Below are 25,496 nucleotides of genomic sequence, written 5' to 3' on the forward strand. Positions count from 1 at the left end.
ATGTTATTATACTCTGTCTAATCCCTCAAAATTTACAACACCAAGAGTCAACCCAAATATAGACTGCGGACTTTGGAATGCAATAATTTGTCTAAGCACATTCATTAACTGTAATACACGTCCCACTCTAATGGGAGATGTTTATAATGGGAGAGACTATGCATGTGTGGAGAGCGAGATATATGGGAAATTTCTACACCTTCAATTCAATTTTGCTGTGACTCTCAAAATGCTGATCAAGGAAAATGCACGTTATATAAATTAGAATTTCTTAATGGAAAAAGTATTTATTTTGAAAATATAACGCATTCTCAAGACTTAAAAACAAAAATATACATGTCCAATGAACAAGAAAACAGTTCTTACACACACCAGTCTAGGATGAGCATATTTCAATTGTATTACAAAAAACACTATTCTCTAACATTCAGGCTTCTTTTTTTAATGAAGAAAATTTGGAATATAAGGGAATAATCAAAATAGGGAAGAATTTAAAATGGTATCTCCATATCCTAATTTTTATGGCTGTTCAGGGTGAATACATAAGAAGATTTTTTTTTTAAAGAGGATCATATGTATACTGCTTAACCTCCAGTTAAATGCACTGCAGTGGCACTGTCACAAAAACACTGCGATTGGATATAAACTTGTTTACTCATTGTGAGTTAACAAGTACCACTCCACACATTTGGTGTCTTGAAACAACATAAATATGTGTATTCTCTTACAGTTCTGGAGGCCAGACATTCAGATCAGTATCACTGGGCAAAAATCAATGTTGGCAGGACTGTATTCTCCCTGAAGGTTCTAGGGGAGAATCCACTTCATGTCTCCTCCAACTTCTAGTGGTTGCTACCACCCTAGGCTTCACTGTATACTCTAACCTTAGATTCCATCTTCATATCAGTTTGTCTTGTGTGTGTGAATGTGAGTGTGTGTGTCTATGTGAAAGAGAGAGAGAGAGAGAGAGAGAGAAAGAGAGAGAGAGAGAGAGAGAGAAAGAACTTCCTGGGCCTTTCACTCATTAGGAAAGTTGTTACGATATTTAGAGCCCACAAATGGAATCCATGATGGTCTCCTCATTTCAGTCTTTCATCACATCTACAAAGACTATTTTCCAAATAAAGAAATATTTAAAGCTCTAGAGATTAGGAAGTTGACTTATCTTCAGGGCCCATTTTTCAACCTACCATAAAATTAACATATTACTCTATTCCACACAATCCAAAGAGCTTTTGTGCTGGCATTTTTTTATATTGAGAGAGAGTGTCAATAAGACACTTCATGCAAACATGGCATTACTCAGCTTCAAAGAGTGATAAGTAAGCTCAGTGTATGCTTCCACCAGCCTTGTTGCAGCAGGGTGATAAATGTTCCAGACTCTGATGATGACTGACAATGATTCTGAGACATCATAGAGCAAAGGCAAGCTCTGGTAACGAAGGGATCCAAATGGAAAAAACTATGCAAGTAATATGCTTTTAAATGTTGACTTATACAAAAATGATTCATCTGTCAGTGAAATCAATATTTCCAAACACAGTCCAGACGTTGAAAAAATGAGCTTTCTACATATATCAAAAATAGCATTCTTCAGAGTAAAATAATTTAAAAGTAAAAGTAAAATGCTAGCTTAAAAATTACTTCCTTGCCTTCTTAAATTCAGCTCTAAGGACACAGTGTCCAAGAGTTGACTGCCATTGAAGTTTCTGGCCTCTGTGCTTGCTTAAGTAGAAATTTTTGAAATTTTCCTTAAGTCTTTCCATCTGAAGTAAAGAAATGACAGAAATGTATTACTGATAAACAATCTATCAACAAAAGTTACTATTGCAACCCTAAAGTAGTATTTTAAGAAATAAATGTCATGACCAAGCATGGTTTTCTCCAAGGATATGTAAGGGAGTTCTGCAGAGAAAGGGTTAGGAGAGGGATACGGAGTTCTGAGACAATAAAACTGACCACTGTCAAAGCTTCTGGTTTAATATGATAAATTCAATAATGTACATAAAGTCCCCCTAAAATCTCACTAACACGATGACATAATTATAAAAATTAAATAAATCCACAGAGAATGGAAGTGGAGGTAATAGCTAATGAGTTGCCAAGAGATATTTGTAAAAGACAACCAATTGATGATGAAGGCTTGATTTACCATATAAGAGAAAGTTAAAGCCAAAGAAGCATTCTAACAATGAGTAGAACTTGGAGAGGGTATTCCATGCATAGCAAGCAAGGATGACTAGAGATTGAACGATGTGTTAGTTAATTTTATCATGTGTTTACCTTATATATGAATAATACACTTTATATTGAGACCTAACAATGAAAATATAAGCTAATATAAAACTCACAGTCTAAAAGCAAAAGGAAACCAAAGCAGGTCAACTTTAAATCTATGTTTGACTACATAGTCAAAACAGACTACTCACACCATTGGAATTATTCAAATAAGGAATCATTTAGTCTTGCTGTTTTCCTTTCTAAAACTTGGATTACTACATTTCAAAATGGTAAGCATTAGGATGATATTTAAATGAACATAAAGCATAGCATAAAGAGTTATTAAAGATTAAAATAGCATATTAAAACCAAAGTGCTGTGTCACACGTTACAGTTTTAAACAATGACTTTCTTACCTCTGGAGGTAACTGTATCTCCTTAGGGACATATGTTGGCCAAAAACTTGTTGTCAGAATGTTCACAGTTAATTCAATGTTTCCTGGTACATTCTGGTTCTGCATGTACTACAAAAAGACAAGTGCACACTGAAATATAATAATTTTATAACTACATGGATACAACCCTGTAATAAAAATTTCTAGAAGTAACTAATTAGAGTGATAAACTGCTCACTGCAAATATTACCTGCCTTGAAAAATGATAGAGACATTTTTACCCCAATAAAATGCTAAAAAATAAAAGAACCAAAAACAGGAGGCATAAGGTGCCTCAACTAATTAAACTCAAAACCAATTTTCTACTATATTTTGTAAAATCCATCTTACCTCATAAAGGATCTGAGGCAACTTATGAACAGCTACACTCACAAAAAAAAAAATTTTTTTAACAACACTAAATATTGTAGGAAATCAATGGAAAGGCTCTGAATGTCAGGAAATTAAATTGAAAATCGTTGTTCAAAATACATGTCAAGAGTTCTTTAAATTTGGAATAGTAAGTGTCACTGCATTTCTTTTCAAAACATAAAGGAGGAGTTATAATTTAAATATTACTTAATATGTCTCTAACTACAAATCTTCTTGTGATGAATACTATTCCTGGAAAGTCAAAGCATTTATGGTTCTACTCATATTTTAAACCAAAAATCTCTTATACTAGAAATACCTGTTTTAACTGAATCATGATATCTTTGGAAAGTTCCATGTCTTTAAACATTCCTTGAAGTTTACTAGTGAAAGCCATTCCACAGTCTGTAAAATATTTTAAAATAACCAGTTACAGGTTACATCAGTGGAAACCACAGAGCAGGGCATACTTGGAGTCCATTTTAGTGAAATAAACCCTGAGAAACCTTGCAAAAACTGTCAGAATCTACCTTAACAGAATTCTGGAATAGAGTGATACATTCTCGACAACCAAGTGAACACTTAAAACCAGGACAAAGGCAAATTAAGGATAGTAAATCTTTGTGATTTTTTACCTTATTCAAATCTTACACCCTTACCTACTATAGGAGCCGTCTTGTAGAAGACAGGATGTGTTTGAGTGTATTTGACTATCAGTTTATAGCAAACAGACATAGTAATGGGTTAAAATACTTGAAAAACAGGGTAACCACAAGTCAAAAGCATACAATAGACTACAAAAACCAAAAGAAACCAAGATAATACAAAATATAGTTATCAGACCACAAAGAGATAAAGAAGAAGAAAGGAACAAAAAGGAAATACCAAGTCAACTAGAAAAATAAGTTCAAAATGGCATTAAATTAAACATACATCTATCCATAATGACTGTAAAAGTCAATGGACCAAATGCTGTGATCAAAAGACATACAGTGGCAGACTGGGTAATGAAACAAGAACCTACAGTATGCAGCCTACGGGAGACTCACTTTAGAAAGAAGGACACACATAGACTGAAAGTGAGAGAAAGTAAAAAGATACTTTATACAAACAACATGAAAGCAGGAGTAGCAATAATGATTTCACAAATAAATACACTTTAAAACAAAGGCTATATAGAAAGTAAAGTAGGACACTATATAATGATTAAAGGAGCAATACAAGATGAGGATATTATACTTATTAACATATATGCACCTAGGAGCACCTAAATACATAAAGCATATACTAACAGATACAAAGGGAGAAATTGATGTGAACGCAATCATACTAAGAGACCTTAACACCTCATTAGTATCACTGAACAGATCTTCCAGTCAGAAAATCAGCAAGGTAACAGAGAAACTAAAAGACACGACAGAACAGTTGGAATGTTGCTGTCTTTACAACGTTATATCTTCAAAAAACAGAATGTACATTCTTTTTAAGTGCACATTGAACATTCTCTAGGATAGATCGCAAAAGAAGCCTCAACAAATTTAAAGGATAGAAATTATTTCAAGCGTCTTTTCTGACCACAATGCCAGGAAACTAGAAATCAACTACACAAAAACAAAGGAGAAAAAGTGACAGCATGGAGATTAAACAACATGCCATAAAAAAAAACCAATGGTCAATGATGAAATCAAAGAAGGAATTAAAAAAAAATATGTTGAGGCAAACGACAATGAAAACACAACCACACAAAATCTATGGGATGCAGCAAAAGCAGTCCTATGAGGAAAATTCAGAGCAATATAAGCCTTTCTCAAAAAACAAGAGCAATCTCAAATGAACAACCTAATCTATCACCTAAAAGAATTAGAAAAAGAAGAGCAAACAAAATCAGAAGTCAGCAGAAGGAAAGAAAGAATAAAGATCAGGGAGGAAATAATTAAAATAGAAATAAACAAATAGAAAAATCAATCAAACCAAGAGTTAGTTTTTTGAAAGAGTAAACAAAATTGACAAACCTCTGGCCAGGCTCACCAAGAAGAAAAGAAAGAGAACATAAATAAACAAAGGGACAAAGAAAGGAAAATGGAGAAATTACAACCAGTACCACAGAAATAAAAATTAATTACAAGAGAATATAGGAACAACTATTTGGAAGCAAACTGGGCAACCCAGGAGAAATGGACAAGCTTCTGGAAACAGAGAGTCCACCAAGACGGAATCAAGAAGAAACAGACCACGTAAACAGATAACCTGAAATGAAACAGAATCAGGAATAAAAAGTCTCCCTGCAGACAAAAGTGCAGGACCAGATGGCTTCACTGGGGAAGAATACACCAAACATACAAAGAACTCACACCATTTCTTCTCAAACTCTTCCAAAACACTGAAAAGGAGGGAGCACTCCCAAACTCATTCTGTGAGGCCACCGTCACCCTGATACCACAACCAGGCAAAGACACTACCAAAAAGACCATTGCAGGCCAATATCACTGATGAATACAGAAGCAGAAATCCTCAACAAAATAGCAAACAGAATGCAACAGCACATAAAAAAAGATCATATAACATCATCAAATTGGATTCAACCCAGGGACACAGGGTGGTTCAACAAATGCAAATCAATCAGTGTGATACATCACATCAACAAGACAGAGGACAAAAACCACATGATCGTCTCAATAGATGCAGAAAAAGCATCTGATAAAATTCAACACCGGTTTATGATAAAAATCCTTACCAAAGTGGGTATTGAGGGAGCATATCTCACATAATAAAAGCTATTTATGACAAACCTATAGCCAGCAAAATATTCAATGGTGAAAAACTGAAAATCTTCCCACTAAAATCTGGGAAAAGGCAAGGTTGCCAACTCTCATCACTTCTATTCAACAGTCTTGGAAGTCCTAGACACAGCAATCAGGCAAGAGAGAGAAATAAGAGGGATCCAAGTTGGAAAAGAAGAGGTAATACTGTCACTATACGCAGATGACATGATACTACACGTAGAAAACCCTAAAAGGTCCACAAAGAATCTACCAGAGTGAATGAAAGAATTTGGCAAAGTATCAGGATACATTATTATACAAAAATGTCAGTTGCATATCCTTACACTAAACAATGAAATAGCAGGAAAAGAAAGTAAAGAAACAATCCTTTTTAAAACTGCCTCCCTAATAATAAAATACTTAGGAATAAATCTGACAAAGGAGATGAAAAACTTATACATGGAGAATTACAAAACACTGATTAAGGAAATTAAAGACGAGTTAAAGAAATGGAAGGATACCCCATGCTCTTGGATTGGAAGAATCAATAGCATTAAAATGGTCATACTGTCCAAGGTAATTTACAGATTTATATGATCCCTATTAAATTACCCAGGACACCTTTTCCAGAACTAGAAAAAAACAATCCTAGAATTTACATGGAATCACAAAACACCCAGAATAAAGCAATATTGAAGAAAAAGAACAAAGGTGGAGGATTAACACTCCCAGACTTCAGATAATACTACAGAGCTACAGTAAATCAAAACAGTGTTGTACTGGCATAAAAACAGACATGTGGATCAATGGACCAGAATAGAGAGCCCAGAAATAAATCCACAGATTGATGGTCAATTAATCTTCAGCAAAGGAGGCAAGAACATACAGTGGAGAAAAGACAGTCTATTCCGCAAGTCGTGTTAGGAAAACTGGACAGCAGTGTGTAAATCAATGAAGTTATAGCACTCCCTCCCTCCATACAAAAATAAACTAAAAATGGCTTAAAGACTTAAATATAAGACAAGACAAGATCAATCTCCTAGAAGAAAGCATAGGCAAAAACATTCTCTAACATAAATCTTAGTAACATTCCCCTAGGGAAGTCCACCCAGGCAATGGAAATAAGAACAAAAATAAACAAATGGAATCTAATGAAAAACATAAGTTTTTGAACAGCAAATAAAACCACAAGCAAAACAAAACGACAACCTACAGAATGGGAGAAAATATTTGCATATGATGTGACTGACTTAATTTCCAGAATATATAAACAGCTCATACAACTTAATAACAACAACAACAACAAAAGAATCCCAGCCCAATACAAAAATGGGCAGAAGACCTAAACAAGCAATTCTCCAGTGAAGTCATATAAATGGCCAATAGGCATATGAAAAAAATGCTCAATATCACTAATTATCAGAGAAATACAGATTAAAACTACAGTGAGGTGTCACCTCATACCAGTGAGAATGGCCATCATTCAAAAGTCTGCAAATGATAAATGCTAGAGAGGGTGTGGAGAAAAGGGAACCCTCCTACACTGCTGGTGGGAATGCAGTTTGGTGCAGCCACTGTAGAAAACAGTATGGAGATTCCTCAAAAAAATAAAAATAGAGTTACCAGATGCTCTCAGATGCTCTCACCCAAAGAGCCAAAGAAATCTTGAGAAAGGACAAGGCTAAAGATATTGAGCTTCCTTACTTAACACTATAATACAAAGTTACAGTATTCAAACCAGTATGGTACTGGCACAGAAGCAGTAGATCAATGGAACAGCAGACAGTTTGGAAAGAAACCTATGCACTTATGGTCAGTTAATCTATGACAAAGGAGGCAGGAATATTCAATGGTGAAGAAACAGTCTCTTCAGCAAATGGTGCTGAAAAGCTGGACAGCCTCATGTGAATCAACAATATTAGAGAACTCCCTCACACCACATGCAAAAATAAACCCCAAATGGTCTAAAGACCTAGTATTAGTGCATGATGCCATAGCACTGCTATAAGAAGACATGTGCAAAACATTCTCTAATATAAGCCATAGCAATATTTTCTTGGATAAGTCTCCTGAGACAAATAAATAAAAACATAAAAGGGGATAGGGCTAATTAAATTGAAAGCTTTTGCATAACAAAGAAAACTATAATAAAACAAAAAGACAATCTACAGAATCAGAGAAGATATTTGGAAACAATCTGACAAGAGGTTAATTTCCAAAATATACAAACAGCTCATTCAACTCAGTATCAAAAAAAAAAAAAAAACCATCAAAAAATAAGAAGACCTCAATAAACATTTCTCCAAAGAGGAGATACAGATGGCTAACAGGCACATGAAAAGATGCTCAACATTGCTAATCTTCAGCAATGGAAATGCAAATCAAAATCAAAATTATCCCTGTCAGAATGGCTATCATCAAAAAAAATAAAAAGTAACAACTACTGGCAAGAAAAATGTGGAGAAACAGGGAACTTTAGTACACTGTTGTTGGGACAGTAAATTGGTAAAGCCACTATTGAAAACAATATGGAGACTCCAGAAAAACTAAAAATACCATCTGATCTAGCAATTTCACTTCTGGGTATATGTATGACAAAAAACAAAAACACTATTTCAAAGAGATACATGCACCCCAATGTTCTTCAAAGCAATAGTTAGAACAGCCAAGACATGGGAGCAATCGAAGATGAATGGATAAAGAAGATGTGGTAATTATACACAATGGAAAACTACTCAGCCATAAAAAAGAACAAATTTTGCTATTTGCAACTACACAGATGTTCTTGGAGTGTATTATGCTTAGTGAAATAAGCCAGAAGAGAAAAACAAACACTGTATGATATCACTTAAAATAAAAATCTAAAAAAATAAAACAAATGAATGAATAAAACAAAACAGAAACAGATTCATACACAGAACAAACTAGTGGTTACCAGTGGGGAGTGGAATGTGGAGGGGCAAGACAAGGGTAAGAGACTAAGAGTTAGAAACTACTAGGTATAAAATAAATGACATACAAGGATGTAACATGTACAACACAGGGAATATAACCAATATTTTATAATTACTTTTAATGGAGTATACCTATAAAAATATTGAATCACTATGTTTTAAATCTGAAACTAACATAATATGGCAAATCAACTACACTTCAATAAAAAGAAAAAGTAATCTAAGCATACTACTAAAGAAAGCCTTCAAATCACAAAGGAAGAGAGCAGGAGAAAAATTTAAAAAGAGGAAAAATAAAATAGAAAACAATGAACAAAATGGCAGTAAATACATACATACCAATAATATCTTACATGCAAGAGGACATAATTAACAGTCAAAATACACAGAAGGAAAACAAGATCCACTTACATGCTGCCTACAAGAAACTCACCTATAATATAAGGACACACACAAACTGAGTGAAGGGATGGAACAAGCTAATCCATGCAAATGAAAACCAAAAGAAATCTGAGATAAATATATTCATATCAGACAAATAAATTTTAAAAAAAAGACTGCCACAAAAGACAAAAAATGCATTGCACACTGGCAAATGGGTCAATTCAACAAGAGTATATAACATCTGGAAACATTTCATTCACCAAACATAGGAGTATCTAAATACATAAAACAAGTGTTACAAGAATAGAAGAAATAGGGAGGAGGGTATAGAGTCATACAGCACTTGCCTGGCATGCATGAGGTCCTAGGTTTAATCCCCAGTACCTCCATATGGATTAATAGATAAATAAACCTAATTACCTGCCCCCACCAAAAGAAAAAAAAAAGAATAGAAGAAATAAATTAACAGTGACACACAAAAAAATGAGAATACCTCACTTACATGAATGGACAGATCATTCAACCAGAAAATCAAAAGGAAACAGAGGCCTTAAATGACACATTAAACCAGATGAATGTAACAGATATACACAGACACTGTCCATAAGCAAGAGAATACAAATTCCTCTCAAGAGCACAAAAAACATTTTCCAGGAGAGATCCTGTTAGGCCACAAAACAAGTCAGAGCAAATTTCATAAAATTAAAGTCTCATCAAGATTCTTTTCTGACCATAATGGTATGAAAAGAGAAAACAATTACAAGAAGAAAAAACAAAAATTTATAAACATGTGGAGATTAAACCCAGTGCTAATAAGCAACAATGCATTAACAAAGATATCAAAAGCAAAATCAAAACAACCTTGAGACAAATGAAAATGGAAACACAACATATTAAAACTACGGGCTGAAGCAAAAGCAGTTCTGAGAGGGATGCTGACAGAGATAAACAACTACACCTCAAGAAACAAGAAAAATCTCAGAAAAACAACCTAAGTTGACACCTCAAGAAACTAGAAAAATAAGAAAAAAGAGACTAAAAAGACAAAAGAAAGATCAATGAAACCAAGATCAGTTTCTTTTAAAATCAGTAAAACTAACAAATTTTTGCTATACTCACTTAAAAAAGAAATGGAGGAAATAAATATAACTTAGAAACCAAAAAGGACAAATGAAAGAGCTGGTTCCATAGAAACAATTATAACAGATTATTATGAAAATGTATGATAGAACACTGGACAAGTTAAAAGAAATGGATAAATTCCTACAAATTTATAATCTACCAAGACTGAATCATGAAGTAATAGAAAATATCAAGAGACTAATACTATAGGTTAAATCAGTATTATTGAAATTCCCAGAAAATAAATGTCTGGAACCAACCAGCTTCACCTGAATTCTACCAAATATTCAAAGAACAACAATCCTTCCCAAACTTCACCAAAAAATGGAAGAGCGGTGATACTTCCAAATCCATTTTTGGAGGCCAGCATTTTGGAGGCCTGAGATACCAAAAGCAGACAGTGACAACAGGAAGGAAAATTATAGGCTGATATTCTCGATGAATATGAATTTTAAATCCTCAACAGAATATCAGCAAACCAAATTCAACAACACATTTAAAGGATCAGACGCCACTGAATGGTATTTATTCAGAAATACAAAGATGGTTCAATATTCATAGATCAAGGTGACTTCTCACATTAAGAAAATGAAGTCTAAAAATCTATGATTAAGTGAAGAGTAGAAAAGGCAGAGTAGAAAGACTCTGAGCTCACCTCCTCTCAGGAGCACACGAAAATCGCAACTATCAACGTAAAAACTGAAAACTCCCAGAAAAGATCTCCCATAAATTAAGACAACACAGGAACCCAATGAGACAGGTAGAAGAGGTGAATTTAACAACACAGCCAAATCCCATATTCCCCACAAACTAACAAGTAATTATAATGCAGAGGATCTCCCACAGGAGTGAGAGTTCTGACCTCATGTCAGGTTCCCCAGCCCAGGGTCCTACACCAGGAAGATGAACCCCTAGAGCATTTAAAATGCAGAAGGGATTAATTTCAGCAGCTCCACAGGACTGGGGGAAATAGACACACCACTGTTAAATGGGGGTACAGAAAATCTCACATGAACTGGGACCCAGGGCAAAAGCAGCGATTTCAAAGAGGCCAAGTCCAGACCAAGTTGCTAGTCTTGGACAGTCTCTAAGAGAGAATCAGAGGAGTGGCTACGGCTCACTCTTGGGAAGTCAATATTGATAGCACCATATTTTGAAACATTCTACCTAAGGAACACTGCTGCTGGCAGCTGCCATCTTGGGATCACCCTCTAGCTCATTAGCACCATGACCTGGCCCCTTCCAACAGCCTATGGGCACTTGTTCTAAGAAGTTTTAGGCCCCATGACTAACTAGGCAGGGACACAGGGCCTCTAGACATGGCCCTGCCCAGCAGAGGGCCAAGACCCACTGGGCAGGCAATGGCTTGGCCTTCCAAGAAGTCTGTACTAGACTCTAGACAAGCCTTTACTACCAGGAGGTAGGCACCAGACACAAGAACTATGAGCCCACAGTCTTCTGACCCAGCCCACCCACAGCAGGCCAGAATATACCCCAAGACCAGGTGGCCCTGTTCACTAGCAGACCAATGTGAGCTTCCGGACACCCCAGACTGCATACTCAGCCAAGTCAGGAACAAGCTACCCGCAACCACAATCCGAAATGAGTTCTGAGATTCCCTGGGCCTTGCAGCTAGACTCCAGAAACACTTTGACCTGTCAGCAGTCCAGCACTATCCCGAGGGCCTGGCTTCACTTGCAAGTGGGAGGACAACAGCCCCAGGTCTTCAAGACTCTTACTCCATCCAACAGGGAGTCAGCACTAGTCCCAGGGCTCCTTAAGGATCTTCAGTCAGCCACCTCAGGACCAGCCTTGCTAAGCATCAGACAACAGCATCCACAGAAGGCAAGGCCTGGCAACCAACCAGGATAGGGGCCAACCAAGCCTAACAGACTAACCACAAACAACTTACCAGTACGGAAGGACCCACACAACTACTCAAGGGGCACTAACAGAGCAGACAGCTTGTGTGACGAGATAGGAGTGCACTGCCGCAACACCTAAGACATCTACAGAAAAGCATTTCTCCAAGTTCAGGAAATGTAACTAATCTACCACACATATAAACAGTAACTTAGACAAAATGACACAGCAGAGGAACATGTTCCAGATGAAGGAATAAGATAAAACTCTAGAATAAGAACTAAGTGATGCAGAAATAGTCAGTTTACCAAAGAAAGAGTTCAGAATAAGGATTGTAAAGATGCTCAGAGAACTTAGAGAATGGATGCATAGTGCAAGAATTTAGAAGTTAACAAAGAGGTAGGAGAATGTCATTCTAAGTGAAGTAAGCCAGAAAGAGAAAGAAAAATACCATATGAGATCGCTCATATGTGGAATGTAAAACAAACAAACAAACAAAAACAAAGCATAAATACAAAACAGAAACAGACTCATAGACTTAGAATACAAACTTGTGGTTGCCAAGGGGGTTGGGGGTGGAAAGGGATAGACTGGGATTTCAAAATGCAGAATAGATAAACAAGATTATACTGTACAGCACAGGGAAATATACACAAGATCTTGTGGTAGCTGACAGAAAAAAAAAAGTGACAATGAATATATGTCTGTTCATGCATAACTGAAAAATTGTGCTCTACACTGGAATTTGACACAACATTCAAAATGATTATAAATCAATAAACAATGTTAAAAACAAAAAACAAACAAACAAAAACCAAAAGAGGTAGAAAACATAAAGAGCAACCAAGGAGAGATAAGGAATAAGTAAAGTGAAAAATGCTACAAGGAATCATAGTAGACTAAATGATGTGGAAGAACAGATCAGCAACTTGGAAGACAGAGTAGTGGAAGTCACTGCTGCCAAACAGAAAAAAGAAAATAAAAACTAATTAGTACAGTTAAGAGACTTCTAGGACAACATCAAGTGCACTAATATTCAAATTATAGGGGTCCCAGAAGCAGAAGAGAGAAAGGGCCTGAGAAAATATTTGAAGACATAATAGTGGAACACTTCCCTACCCTGGGAACGAAACAATCACCCATGTCCAGAAAGCAGAGAAAGACCCATACAAGATTAACCCAAAGAAAAGCACAGTAAGACATACTATCATTAAAATGACAAAAAAGGTAAATAGAGAATGAGAAGCAGCAAGGGAGAAACAACCAATAACTTACAAGGGAATTCCCATAAGACTATCAGCTCAGTTTTCAGTAGAAGCTATGCAGATAAGAAGGGAGTGTCACATTACATACAGTGATGAAAGGAAAAAAACTAAAACCAAGAATAATCTACACAGCAACGTCCTAGTTTAGATTTGATGGAGAAGTTAAAAGCTTTATAGACAAGCAAGAACTAAGAGAGTTCAGGACCAAACCAGTTTTACAACAAAAGCTAAGAGAACTTCTCACTCTTGAGATAGAAGAAAGAAGCTGGAGGAATCATGTTCTATGACTTTACAACATATTAGAAAGCTACAGTAAACACAATAGCCCCGAAATAGACAAATATATCAATAATAAAAATAGAAACACACATTAATAAAACAGGAAAAAGAGCCCAGAAACACACACATTTATGGTCAATTAATCTATGACAAAGAAGGCAAGAATATACAGTGGAGAAAAGACAGTCTCTTCAATCAGTGGTGATGGGAAAAATGGACAGCTACATGTGAAAAAAAATGAAATTAGAACATTCTCTAACACCATATACAAAAATAAACTCAAAAAGGATTAAATACCTAAGCGTAAGTTTAGACTATAACCCCCCCCCCGGAAAACGGAGGCAGAACACTCTTTGACATAAGTTGCAGCAATTTGTTTTTCGTATGTCTCTTACAGCAAAATAAACAAAAGTAAAAATAAATAAATGAAACCTAATTAAACACTTTTCTCACAGCAAAGGAAACCATTAAAGAAAAAAAAAAAAACCCTACAGGATGGGAGAAAATATTTGCATGTGATATTACCTAAGATAGACATTTCTGCAAAGAAGACATACAGATGGCCAACAGGCACGTGAAAACATGCTCAATATCACTAATTCTTAGAAAAATGCAAATCAGAACTATAACGAGGTATCACCTCATACTGGTCAGACTGGCCATCATCAAAAATCTTACAAATAATAAGTGCTGGACAGGGTATGGAGAAAAGGGAAGAACCCTTCTACATTGTTGGTGGGACTGTAATCTGGTGCAGCAATTATGGAGAACAGCACGGAGATTCCTCAAAAAACAAACAAACAAACAAACAAACAAAAATAGACTTGCCATATGATCCAGTAACCCCATTCCTGTATCTGGCATATATCTGGAGAAAATTATAATTTGAAAAAACATATGCACCCCTGATGTTCATAGCAGCACAACTTATAATAGTCAAGACAAAGAAGCAACCTAAATGTCCAGTAACAGATGACTGGATAAAGAAGATGCAGTACACACACACACACACACACACACACACACACACACACACACATACATGAAGTCATAAAAAAAATGAAATAGCCATTTGTAACAACATGGATGGACTTGGTGGGCATTATGTTAAGTGAAGTAAGTCAGACAGAGAAAGACAAATACTGTATGATACTACTTTTATGTGGAATCTAAAATATACAACAAACTGGTAAAAATCACAAGAAAGAAGCAAACTTGCAGATACAGAGAACAAACTAGTGGTTACTAATGGAGTGGGGAGGCAAAGCGGGGTGGGGGGAAGTGGGAGGTATAAACCACCAGATGTTAAGCAGGTTAGGGATATACTGTACCACATGGGGAATTTAGCCAATATTTTTTAGTATCTTTAAATGGATTGTTACCTTAGGAAACAATTTTTTTTAATTAAAAATATGTTAATTAAAAATCTCTGATCATTCAGTACATGAATAAAAAAAATCTGATAAAATTAAATTTCCATATTTGATTCAGAGTTCCCAACAAAGTGACTACAGAGGGAGCAAACCTCAACATAATAAAGGTTACATATGACAAAGCCGAGAGCTAACATTACTAGCAATGACAATAATCTGAAATACTTTCCCCTAAGATCAGGAACAGTGCAAGGATACCCACTCTAGCCACTTTTATTCAACATAGTATTGGAGGCCCTAGATACAGTAAATAGACAAGAAAAGAAATAAAAGGCATCCAATTGAAAGGAAGAAGTAAAACTCATTATTTCTAGGTGATGTGATATTAAATATAGAAAAGCCTCAAGGCTCCACAAAAAACACTGTTAGGAATAAAAAACAGAACTCACAAAAGTTACAGGATACAAAATCAACAGATAGAAATATGCTGTGTGTGTACACATCACTGACAAACCATCAGAAAGAGAAATTAAGAAAAATTCCATTTACAACTGCACCAAAAAGAATAAACACTTAGGAGTAAATTTAACCAATTTGGTGAAAGGCCTGACACCTACAACTATAAGACACTGATGAAAGAAACTGAAGAAGACATAGCAAATAAAAGGGAATCCAAGCTCATAAACTGGAAGAATCAATACCGTTTAAATGTCCATACTACCCCAAATATCTAAAGAGTCAGTACAATCCTTGGAAAAATTCCAATGGCATTTTCCTCAGAAATAGAACAAACAATCCTAAAATTTGTATGCAACCACAAGAGATCCTAAACAGCCAAAGCAGTCTTCAGAAAGAACCACAAACCTGGAGAAATCCCACCCCGAGACTTGAAAGTATACCATGGAGCTACAGTAATCTAAGCAGTATGTTATTAGCATAAAAAAAGACACACAGCTCAATGAAACATTACAGAGTCCAGAAGTAAACTCATGTATGTCTGGTCAATTAACTTCCAACAAAGAAGCCAAAACTGTGCAGTAAAAAAAGAACAATCTCCTCAGTAAATGGTTTTGGGAAAACTGGATTTCCACATGCAGATAAAACTGGATCACTGCTTTACACCACATACAAAACTTAATTCAGAGTGGTCCGACTTGAATGTAACACTTGAAACTACAAGACTCCTTAGAAGAAACACAGGCTATAAGCTCTTCAACATCAGTCTTTGAAGGATTTTCTGAATTTCACATCAAAACCAGAGGCAACAAAAGAAAAATATTCACATGTGAGACTGCATCAAATCAGTAAGCTTCTGTACAGAAAAAAGAGAGAGAGAGAGAGAAAAAAAAAAAACCATCAACAAAATAACAATCAACCTAATGAATGGGAGGAAATACCTAAAACCATATACCTGATAAGGGGTAATATCCAAAATACAGAAAGAATTCGTACAACTCAAATAGGAAAAACAACCCCACCCCAAACCAAACCAAACAAACAAAACAAACAGACAAAAAACAAGCAGTCTCATGAAAAATGAGAAAAGAATCTGAATAAACATTTTTCTGAAGACATACAGAAGGCCAACAGGTACATGAAAAGATGTTCAACATCATTAATGATCAGTCAAATGCAGTCGAAACCACAATGACATACCACCTCACTCCTTTAGAATGGCTATATAAATACTAGAAACAACAAGCACTGGAGAGGATGCAAAGAAAAGGGAAACCTAATGCACTATTGGTGGCAATGAAAAATAGTGCAGCCACCTTCAGAAACACCAGGGAGGTTTCTCAAAAAATTAAAAGTAGAACTACTATATGATACAGTGATTTCACTTCTGGGTGTTTAACTGAAGAAAAAAAGTAACTAATTAAATTAAATACGTATCTCCATATTTATTACAGCACTATTTACAACAGTCAAGGTATGGATGCAAAACTGACAATGAATGGATAAGGAATCCTTGGTGCGTATCCACAACGGAATACTATTCAGCCATAAAAAAGAACGAAATCTAGCCATTTTCATCAACATGAATAGACCTTGTGGGCATTATCCTTAGTGAATTAAGTCAGAAAATAAAAGACAAATATTGTAATGGCCTCACTTACATAATCATATGCTCACAGACACGGAGAACAGACTGATCTTTGCCATAAGTGAGATTTGGGGGTGGGCAAAATGGGTGAATCAACTTAAAAGTTATAAATTTCCAGTTATACAGTAAGTCATGGGGATGTAATGTACAACATGGCAACTAGTTAATAATACTCTACTGAATATTTGAAACTGCATAAAATATTCACACAATTAAATTTCAGTGAAAAAGAATTAAAACAACTCATCAACAAAATAACATCCCAATTTAAAAATAGGTAAAAACATGAGTAAACAATTACCCAAAGAAAATATACAAATGTCAAATGGCACATGAAAATATTATCAGCAAGATTAGCCATTATGGAAATGGAAATCAAGCCATAAGTAGTGAATAAACAAACATTAAAAGAGAATATAACATGCCAGTATAATATAATACAAATAATATAAAAGGTATTGGCAAGGATGTGCTGAAACTGACATTCTTATACATTGCTGGTGGGAATTTAAAAAGCTACACTGTGATGAATAGGTTTGGTGGCTGTTGACAGAGCTAAACACATGCCTTAGGAGTTATGCTCACATTTACACACACTAAAGAATTAAAACCAAGTATGCAAACAATACTCTACCTGAACGTTCACAGCAGCATTCTTAAAAAGCCAAACGTTAGAAACAACCCAAATGTTTAAAAACAGACAAATGGATAAATAAAATGTATATGTACATTTGTAGCAGTATATATAGGCATAAAAAGGAATGAAATACATGGATGAATACTGAAAATATTATGGTGAAAGAATTCAGATACAAAAGGCCACATACTGTCTGATTCCATTTCTATAACATCTATAGTAGGTAATTCTATAAAAGTAAAAAGAAAAGTAGAGGTTGTCAGGGCCTGAGGAACAGGAGTGACGTCTTCAAGGGAAAAGGGTCCCGCCTTTCATGGTGATGAACTAAACAGCAGTGATAGTTTCACAATATTATAAGTGTGCTAAATACCACTGAACTGAACAGTTTAACAGGGTGATTAATTTTGCTGTGTAAACTTTCCCTCAAAAATGTAGCAATACATTTCTCTGAAATATCTTCTATGTAATATTGGTTTAATTGAAACTTTTTGGAACTGCACATTATTTATCTTGACATGATGATTCATATTCTAATATAAAAATACTTAACATTCTTTCAATATTCTTGTATAATATATTCTCTTAAAAACGTAAAGATAATCTTGAAAACTTAAAAAATTCAAGATTTCTAGGATTAATATTTGCACCTGCTTCCATGATATCTAACATATTGGTTTTATCTTAGAAAAGCTGTAAAAGACTTATTATGAATCAGAATTCATTTAAGGTCGAGTATTTAACCTCGCTATAACCATATGAGTAAAAGTACACCAGCTCTGTAGGTTTCATCTTCTCGTCTCAGAAGTTGAGGCAACTTCTTATGTCACTTCCATATCACCAGCTTTCTTAATTTGCCAATGTTAGTAACCCTCTTCCTACTCACATCCTCCTCATACCTCAAAAACTTCAGTAGGACTCTGTACCCATGAATTTATTGAAAAAGTATGGTTAACCATGCCCCTGAATTAAGAAATTGTGACATATGTATGACTAGATATATCAAAAGGTTGAAGCATTGACACTGTTCTTATAAATTCATTCTTGTGTACCTTATCTAACCTCTCTCTGTCTATTCTCAGTCTCTCGGCTGGCTCTTCACTTATCTGGCCATTAATTACAGGGACGTTTTAAGGCTATATTCTAGCCTTCTTGCACTTACATCTGATTTGTTTATTCTAGGTATTCTTATTCAGACCCACAGCTCCAATCATAACTGTAGGTAGATAATTTGCAGATTTCCATCACCAAGTCTATCACTTCTGATGACTACATTCAACTACCAATTTCTGTCTTCACTTGGATGTCTCAAATCTACGTCAAACTGAAAACATTCAAAATTTCATTTGTATCCTCTACTTCAAGCAAGGTTTAGTGTTCCACATCTACAAAAAATAGCTTTTAAGATAGCCCCTGTAATCCACTTCTGGTGTTCACACTTTTGTATTATTCACAACCCTCGGGTGAAGTAAGGAAGTGGTGATTTGCTTTGATCATCCAGAACACACACACAAAAATGATGGAATAGTAATTATAAGAGTCTGGGAATTTGTCTTGTTCATCCTCTCTAATTATCCCAGATAATATGAGTTCTCTCTATGGAAAAATCCATGAGGCAAAGAACTGAGACTACCCTCTGGAAAATAACCATTGAGAAACTGAAGCTCTCCATCTGAAAGCCTGTCGACAACAAAGTGAGCAATCCTGGAAGCAAATGCTCCAGCACTCAAGTCTTGCGATTACTTTAGTTACCACTGACACTTGACTGCAGCCTTTTGTGAGATCCTCACCTGAAAATCCATTTATTCCATCCTCAGATTTCTGATGCATAAGAAATGGTAAGTTTAAATACAGATTTGTTATTTTTAAGCTGTTAACACATCAGTAAAATCCTATCTATATAATGAAAGCTGACAGACCCTTTGGCGATTTCTCTCCTTCCGTGTCCACTTTCACAATTCCCAGAGCATGCTAGATCGTACCTTCCAGGCATCTGAATGAATCACTGTCATTCTCCTGAACGAATGATGAACACTATTTTTCTTACCATCTAGGGAGTCTGCATGCAAACTACAATCCATTCTAGAGCCATGATGTGTACCTCTGATCTTGTTTAAAATCCTCTTATACTATTGCTTTTAGATAATAGAAGAGTATTGCAAGAAAAGTATCCAAGGTCAAGTAAAATCTGATTCCTACTACCTTCACTCATCTTTTAGCACCGACTGCTTTTTCCTCCCCGTGTACTCTGACTTCTCAACTTTTCAAATTCCTTCTTGCCTGGCATATACTTCTGCTATCATCACCAGAATTTCTATGTACCATCATATGTCATTTCAATCATGGCTTCTTAGAGAAATCTTCCTTGATTTCCTGACTAGGATTAATTGACTTTTTATAAGCCTTGAGGCTTCTCCTTCATAGAACTAATCAGAGAGGCAAATTTTTGTATTTTTGGCATTACTATTATGTTGTAACCTATAATAATAGCCAGAGAGTTACTTATACCTGCTAATGATCCTGCCTTATGCATAGGGAGTAATACTAAATTTAACCAATATTCTAAATTTATAAATGCAAAAATTAAAATAACTTGCCTACAGGAACACATGAAGATGGTAGTACTGTAAGACGTGTGCACATATTTTTGGACGACCATATTAGATAAGTAAGTCTCCAAGAACTAAGTAAACTGAATATATAAGATAAATTGATAAGAAAATGAGAGGATAACATTAAAATCAAGTCATGAAGTCACTGTTCTTCACCAAGATTCATAAAAAACAGATACTACAAAATGACTGAACCAACTAATATACGGGGCCAGGCACATACCTTGTTTAAGTTTAAATAGCATAGACTTTTCTGCATCAATTGAAGCACTCTTACCAAGTAAGAGACGTTTTGCTAAATCTTTTTTGTAGAAGGCTTCAAAAATATCTTTCCCTGCATTATTTAAAAAAAAAAAAACAACTAAATGTCAGTTTAAACATTTAAAAAAATCACTAATACCATATGTCAACTAGAGGATATTTACATCCAATAATACTTGAAAATCATGTAAATAGCAACATTATTTACAAAAGCAAAAGAAGAAAACAACCAAAGTACCCCACTGACAGATGAATAGATACACAAAACATAATACTGTTGTCATAAAAAGAAATTATGTTCTGATACATGGATGATCCTTGAAAACATTTTGCTAAGTAAAATAAGGCATACACAAAAGGTCACATATTTTCTCACTCTCTATATATAAGATGCCCAGAATAGGCAAATCCATAGGGAGAAAAACCAGATAACTGGTTGTCAGAAGCTGAAGGCAAGAAGGGAACAGGGAATGACTGGGTAATGTGTATGGAGTTCATATTTGGGGTGATGAAAACGTTCTGTAATTAGATAATGATTATGGCTGCCCAATAATGTGAATGTAATTAATGCCAATGAACGTCAAACTTCAAAACAGTAAATATTAAGTTATCAGTATTTTACTACAATAAGAAATTATTTGGATTCAATTTATAACAGGATATGCCCATAAATTCTTTAGATTGTCCTATATACTTTATTTTTAAACTTTTAAATAGACATTAAAGCAAATACCCACCATAAATGAATCTAAATAAAATCATGATTTTATCTAGCAACTCTTCTAGTTCTTCATCTGTAGCTTCTTTGTTACCTGCCCGAAGTTTTGAATCCACATACTTTGCTAAAATGTAAAAAAATAATTTATTAAGTAATATTTTCAAATACATATCACAGGCAAAACTTCTTTCCTCAAACATGTACTTTCCAAAAATATAGGTACTGACTTTCATAAAACAGAAAATTAATGAAAGAGTTGATGAACAGATGAATGAAAGGGCAAATAAAAGATAAAATATTTATATTAAGTGGTTTTAATATTTCCATAACACTACAATGGAATCATTTCCTCACTACCAATGTCCCAAATCTATTTAAAAAAAGAAAAACTGACGGTATTATTCAAAATTTAAATTTATTATGTAAACAGCAAAATCTTAAGGACTTATTAAAGGTATATACTGATTGCATTCACTTTAAATAACAAAAGAATGTCAATTTGATAGATTTTTTAATTTAAATTTTATAATACTATATCAAAAGAGAAATTCTTTAAAACCTAAAATCATTAAGTTTTGTGGCAAAAAGAAAAGCTTTCACTTTATAAAAAGAACTAGAAAAGGAAGTGAGACTAAAAATTTCTGAGCCTTGTCTACTCATTAAAGACTCTGCTTACTTTATAATAGTCTAAAAGCACAGAACTTTCCAACGTCCCATGTTACCACTACTTAAACAACGGGATGTTTTGTGAAAAAAGATTTTAAGAGAAATACTTCCTTATGGTCCTTGATTATCAATCTTGCAATATGATGATAAATTATGATTTTGAGTCAAATCATTGTCCCATAACTTAAAAACGAATTAGAAACAAAATTTTTAATAAAGAGTAAATATTCCATAAAACTGGGAGCCATACCTAGAAGCTCAGCTGGCTTGTTAGGTCTTTTGTTAATAAACGTTTCAAAAGCTTCATTCATAGCAACAATAAATTTTTCATTCTTCAGAAAAGAGGTCTCAATGATAAAATCAATCTTATCTTTAAAATCCAGAAGTTCTTGCACCATTGTCTTATCCTTTATAGGATTAGTAACTATGCTGCTACCAAATTCCTGAAAATAAAATTGTCTGAGATTATTATTATTATAATACAAATAAAATCTCCACAAATTTAACAGAGATCTTATTTTCAGATCGCACAATATCAATTACACACTGAGCCTCAAAAGAAAAACATATTGCTGTATTGCTGGATAAAGTCAAAGTACTGTGGAACTGAAGCAAGAAAGAGAAATGTAAGCCAACTGATTATCCTAGTGGTGATTTAGAAATGAACAACTGAGACAATCACACCTGGCAGAAATATTAGGGATAAGTAAAGAAACCTACAAGTAGAAAGATAAGTTAATTTTTAATATGAGAAGAAATTCAAGAGGAAAAATTCAAAAAGTTATCCCATGGTACTGCAATGACTATTATTTACATATTCATAACAAAATAAAGAATTGTCCTTCATTCAAGAATTAAGATGAGAAAATTATGACAAAAGGAAGCCAGACAATCAAATCTATGATATCCAAAAAATAAATAAAAAAAGGAACATAAGCATATTACATTCATAGAGATAAGTAAGAGAAGAAAATACCTGAGAAAGAGAAAGCTGAAGAGTCTTACCAAAAATGGCAAGAAGGGAAGCCTAAAATTCCATTCCTTTAAATCACTGCATTAAAGCAATGATTAAGCTGTCAAAAATTGTCAATCAATTTTTTTGAATTCTAGAATCCAATCAGAAACTTGCAAAGACCGGATTAATAATTAGAGACACTATAAAATTAAAATAAAACATCATGAGATTTTAACTTTGTTTACACGTTCTCACCATCAATAGCTCAAATAGTATTTAAAGCAGTAAGTCACAATCATTCTCACTAACATTAAAAGCTGTTAGAAAGCATGAGAGTCAAAGGTAATAGGATAACATTTAAAATTTTGCAGGAAAAATTATACTCAAAATTCTATATCCATCAAAATCATGTTCCTAAAGTAAAGGAAAATAAAGAAATTACCAGATAAACAAACACCGAGGGAGTTCTTCACTAGGATACCTGCCCTAGAAGATATACTAAAGGGATTCCTGGGGTTTAAATGAAAGGACAAAGGCAATATGAAATCTGAAGCTGTACGGAAAAAGGCAAAGGACTGGTAAAGATCAGTTTATTTTCTTTGCAGTTTATAACTCCTTTTATCATATATGACTTAAGAAATGATGCATTAAAGCAACAAACATAAATCTATGTGAAAGGACACATTTATAAAGGTGTAATGTATGACAAAAATACAAAAGAAGAGAAATGGAACTGCAAAGCAGCAGAGCTTTTGTACACTATCAAACCTAGCTTGCTATTAATTCATACTACATTTTTACAAATTGAGAAATTAATTGCCATCTCAAATTTAACCACTAAGAAAATAATTCTAAAATGTACAGAAAATGAAATGATATGGGAACCTAAGGAATAGAGAAGAAAATGAATCACAAAAGAAGACAGTAATGAAGAAGACACTGAGGAACAATAAACATATGAGACATACAAAAAATAAACAGTAAAATGACAGATCTTGTCAATAATTACTCTAAGTTTACATGGAATAAACTATCCAATTATAAGCCAGAGATTGGCAGAATAAATGTGAAAAGCACAATTCACCTCTTTGGATTCACTTTTGATTCAGTGACACAAATAGTAACCTAAAGAGAACTGCAGTGGCTACAACTACTATCAGACAAACTACCCTTTGTTATAATAGAAAAAGAAAAGCATTACATATTGAAAAGGGTCAATTCATCGTGAAGATTTAACAATTATAAACAAGAGTGCCTAAGCATAGAACCTTAAAATATATGAAGCAAAAATTAACAAAAATGAGAAGAGAATGAAACAGTCCTCTAATAATTATTTGGATATTTCAATAGTCTAGTTTAAATAATCAATATAACAAGACCTAAATAAGAAAATATGGGACTTGAAAAACACTGTAAACTAACTAGACCTAATACACATTTATAAACACTTCACTTAGCAGTATTAGAATATATATTTCCTTAAATGTCCTTGGAACAGTCTCAGGATGGAGTATATTTTAGGCCACAAAATTAGTCTTAATAAAATTTAAAAGACTGAAATGACACAATGTACATTATCTGAGCAAAACGGAATGAACCAGAAAGATTTTCTGAAAAATACCTGGAAAATCACAAATGTGCAAAAATTAAACACAATCTCAAACAAGCAATGCGTCAAAGAAAAGAAAAAAAAAACACATAAGAGATTTAAAAATACATTGACAAAAATGAACGTGAAAATACAATATACCAAAACTTACAAGATAACAAGAAAAAGGCCCAATGGGGAATTTTTAGTTCTACAGCAAGTCTCAAATCAAAAATCTACCTTTACAACTTTAAAAGAAAAGAAGAAATAGTAAAGATTAGAGAAGAAACACACAAAAAACAGAGAACGGAAAAATCAAATGAATCAACGAAACCAAATGTGTCACAGATCAACAAAACTGACAGATAATAGTGATACTAGCAAGACTATGGAATAAGTGGTTCAAGCCCCTAGTATCCACAATCAAAAATACGGATTAGTGACTATCCATAGATAAGAATGCCTTTGTGAAAACCCTAGAACCCATGAGGTGATGTTGAAGCATCCCCTTCTCGTGAAAAACTGAGAAAAGTCCCATTAGAATGCTAAAACAAGAAATTTCACACTCACTGCATCACCTGTCCCCCAGGACTACAGGGCACCAACTGAAAGGGTCACATGGGCCTACAGCTTTCTACAGTGGAAGAAAAGAGAGCCTAAAGACAGACACCTCGCTTTTCCAATGTTTCAGTGTGTCCTCAGGAAGGTAACTTCTCTCTGTCACTTCACAAGGAACACTGGGGGAACTGGCAGGGCTGGACCACCTGCGCTAAGGTAAACACAAAGAAGGGAGTAGGGCTCACAGCGAACAACAGACAGATCATGTCAGCAACACTGCATCCCTGTCAACAACTCTGCTCAATCAGGGACCCAGCCAGCACTTTCTCCCAATCCTAGAAACAAGCTAGTGGCTCCAGCTGAGGATGTACA

The 25,496-nt window shown here is 34.6% G+C and overlaps 1 protein-coding gene across 1 annotated transcript in view; it reads right to left on the reverse strand.

The window, feature by feature from the left end:
• LOC135320346 (cullin-4B-like) overlaps positions 1-25,496 on the reverse strand; it is a 75,299-nt gene that overhangs the window by 41,615 nt on the left and 8,188 nt on the right. Inside the window, exons 3-8 of the mRNA XM_064483435.1 lie at positions 22,274-22,466; positions 21,377-21,481; positions 20,602-20,712; positions 3,346-3,431; positions 2,637-2,744; positions 1,653-1,766 (exon numbers count right to left, since the gene is read on the reverse strand). Of these exons, the coding sequence (XP_064339505.1) occupies positions 1,653-1,766; positions 2,637-2,744; positions 3,346-3,431; positions 20,602-20,712; positions 21,377-21,481; positions 22,274-22,466 (717 nt within the window). The remainder of the gene's footprint in view (positions 1-1,652; positions 1,767-2,636; positions 2,745-3,345; positions 3,432-20,601; positions 20,713-21,376; positions 21,482-22,273; positions 22,467-25,496) is intronic.

Source organism: Camelus dromedarius, chromosome Y (assembly GCF_036321535.1).
Source record: "Camelus dromedarius isolate mCamDro1 chromosome Y, mCamDro1.pat, whole genome shotgun sequence".
Classification (NCBI taxonomy): domain Eukaryota; kingdom Metazoa; phylum Chordata; class Mammalia; order Artiodactyla; family Camelidae; genus Camelus; species Camelus dromedarius.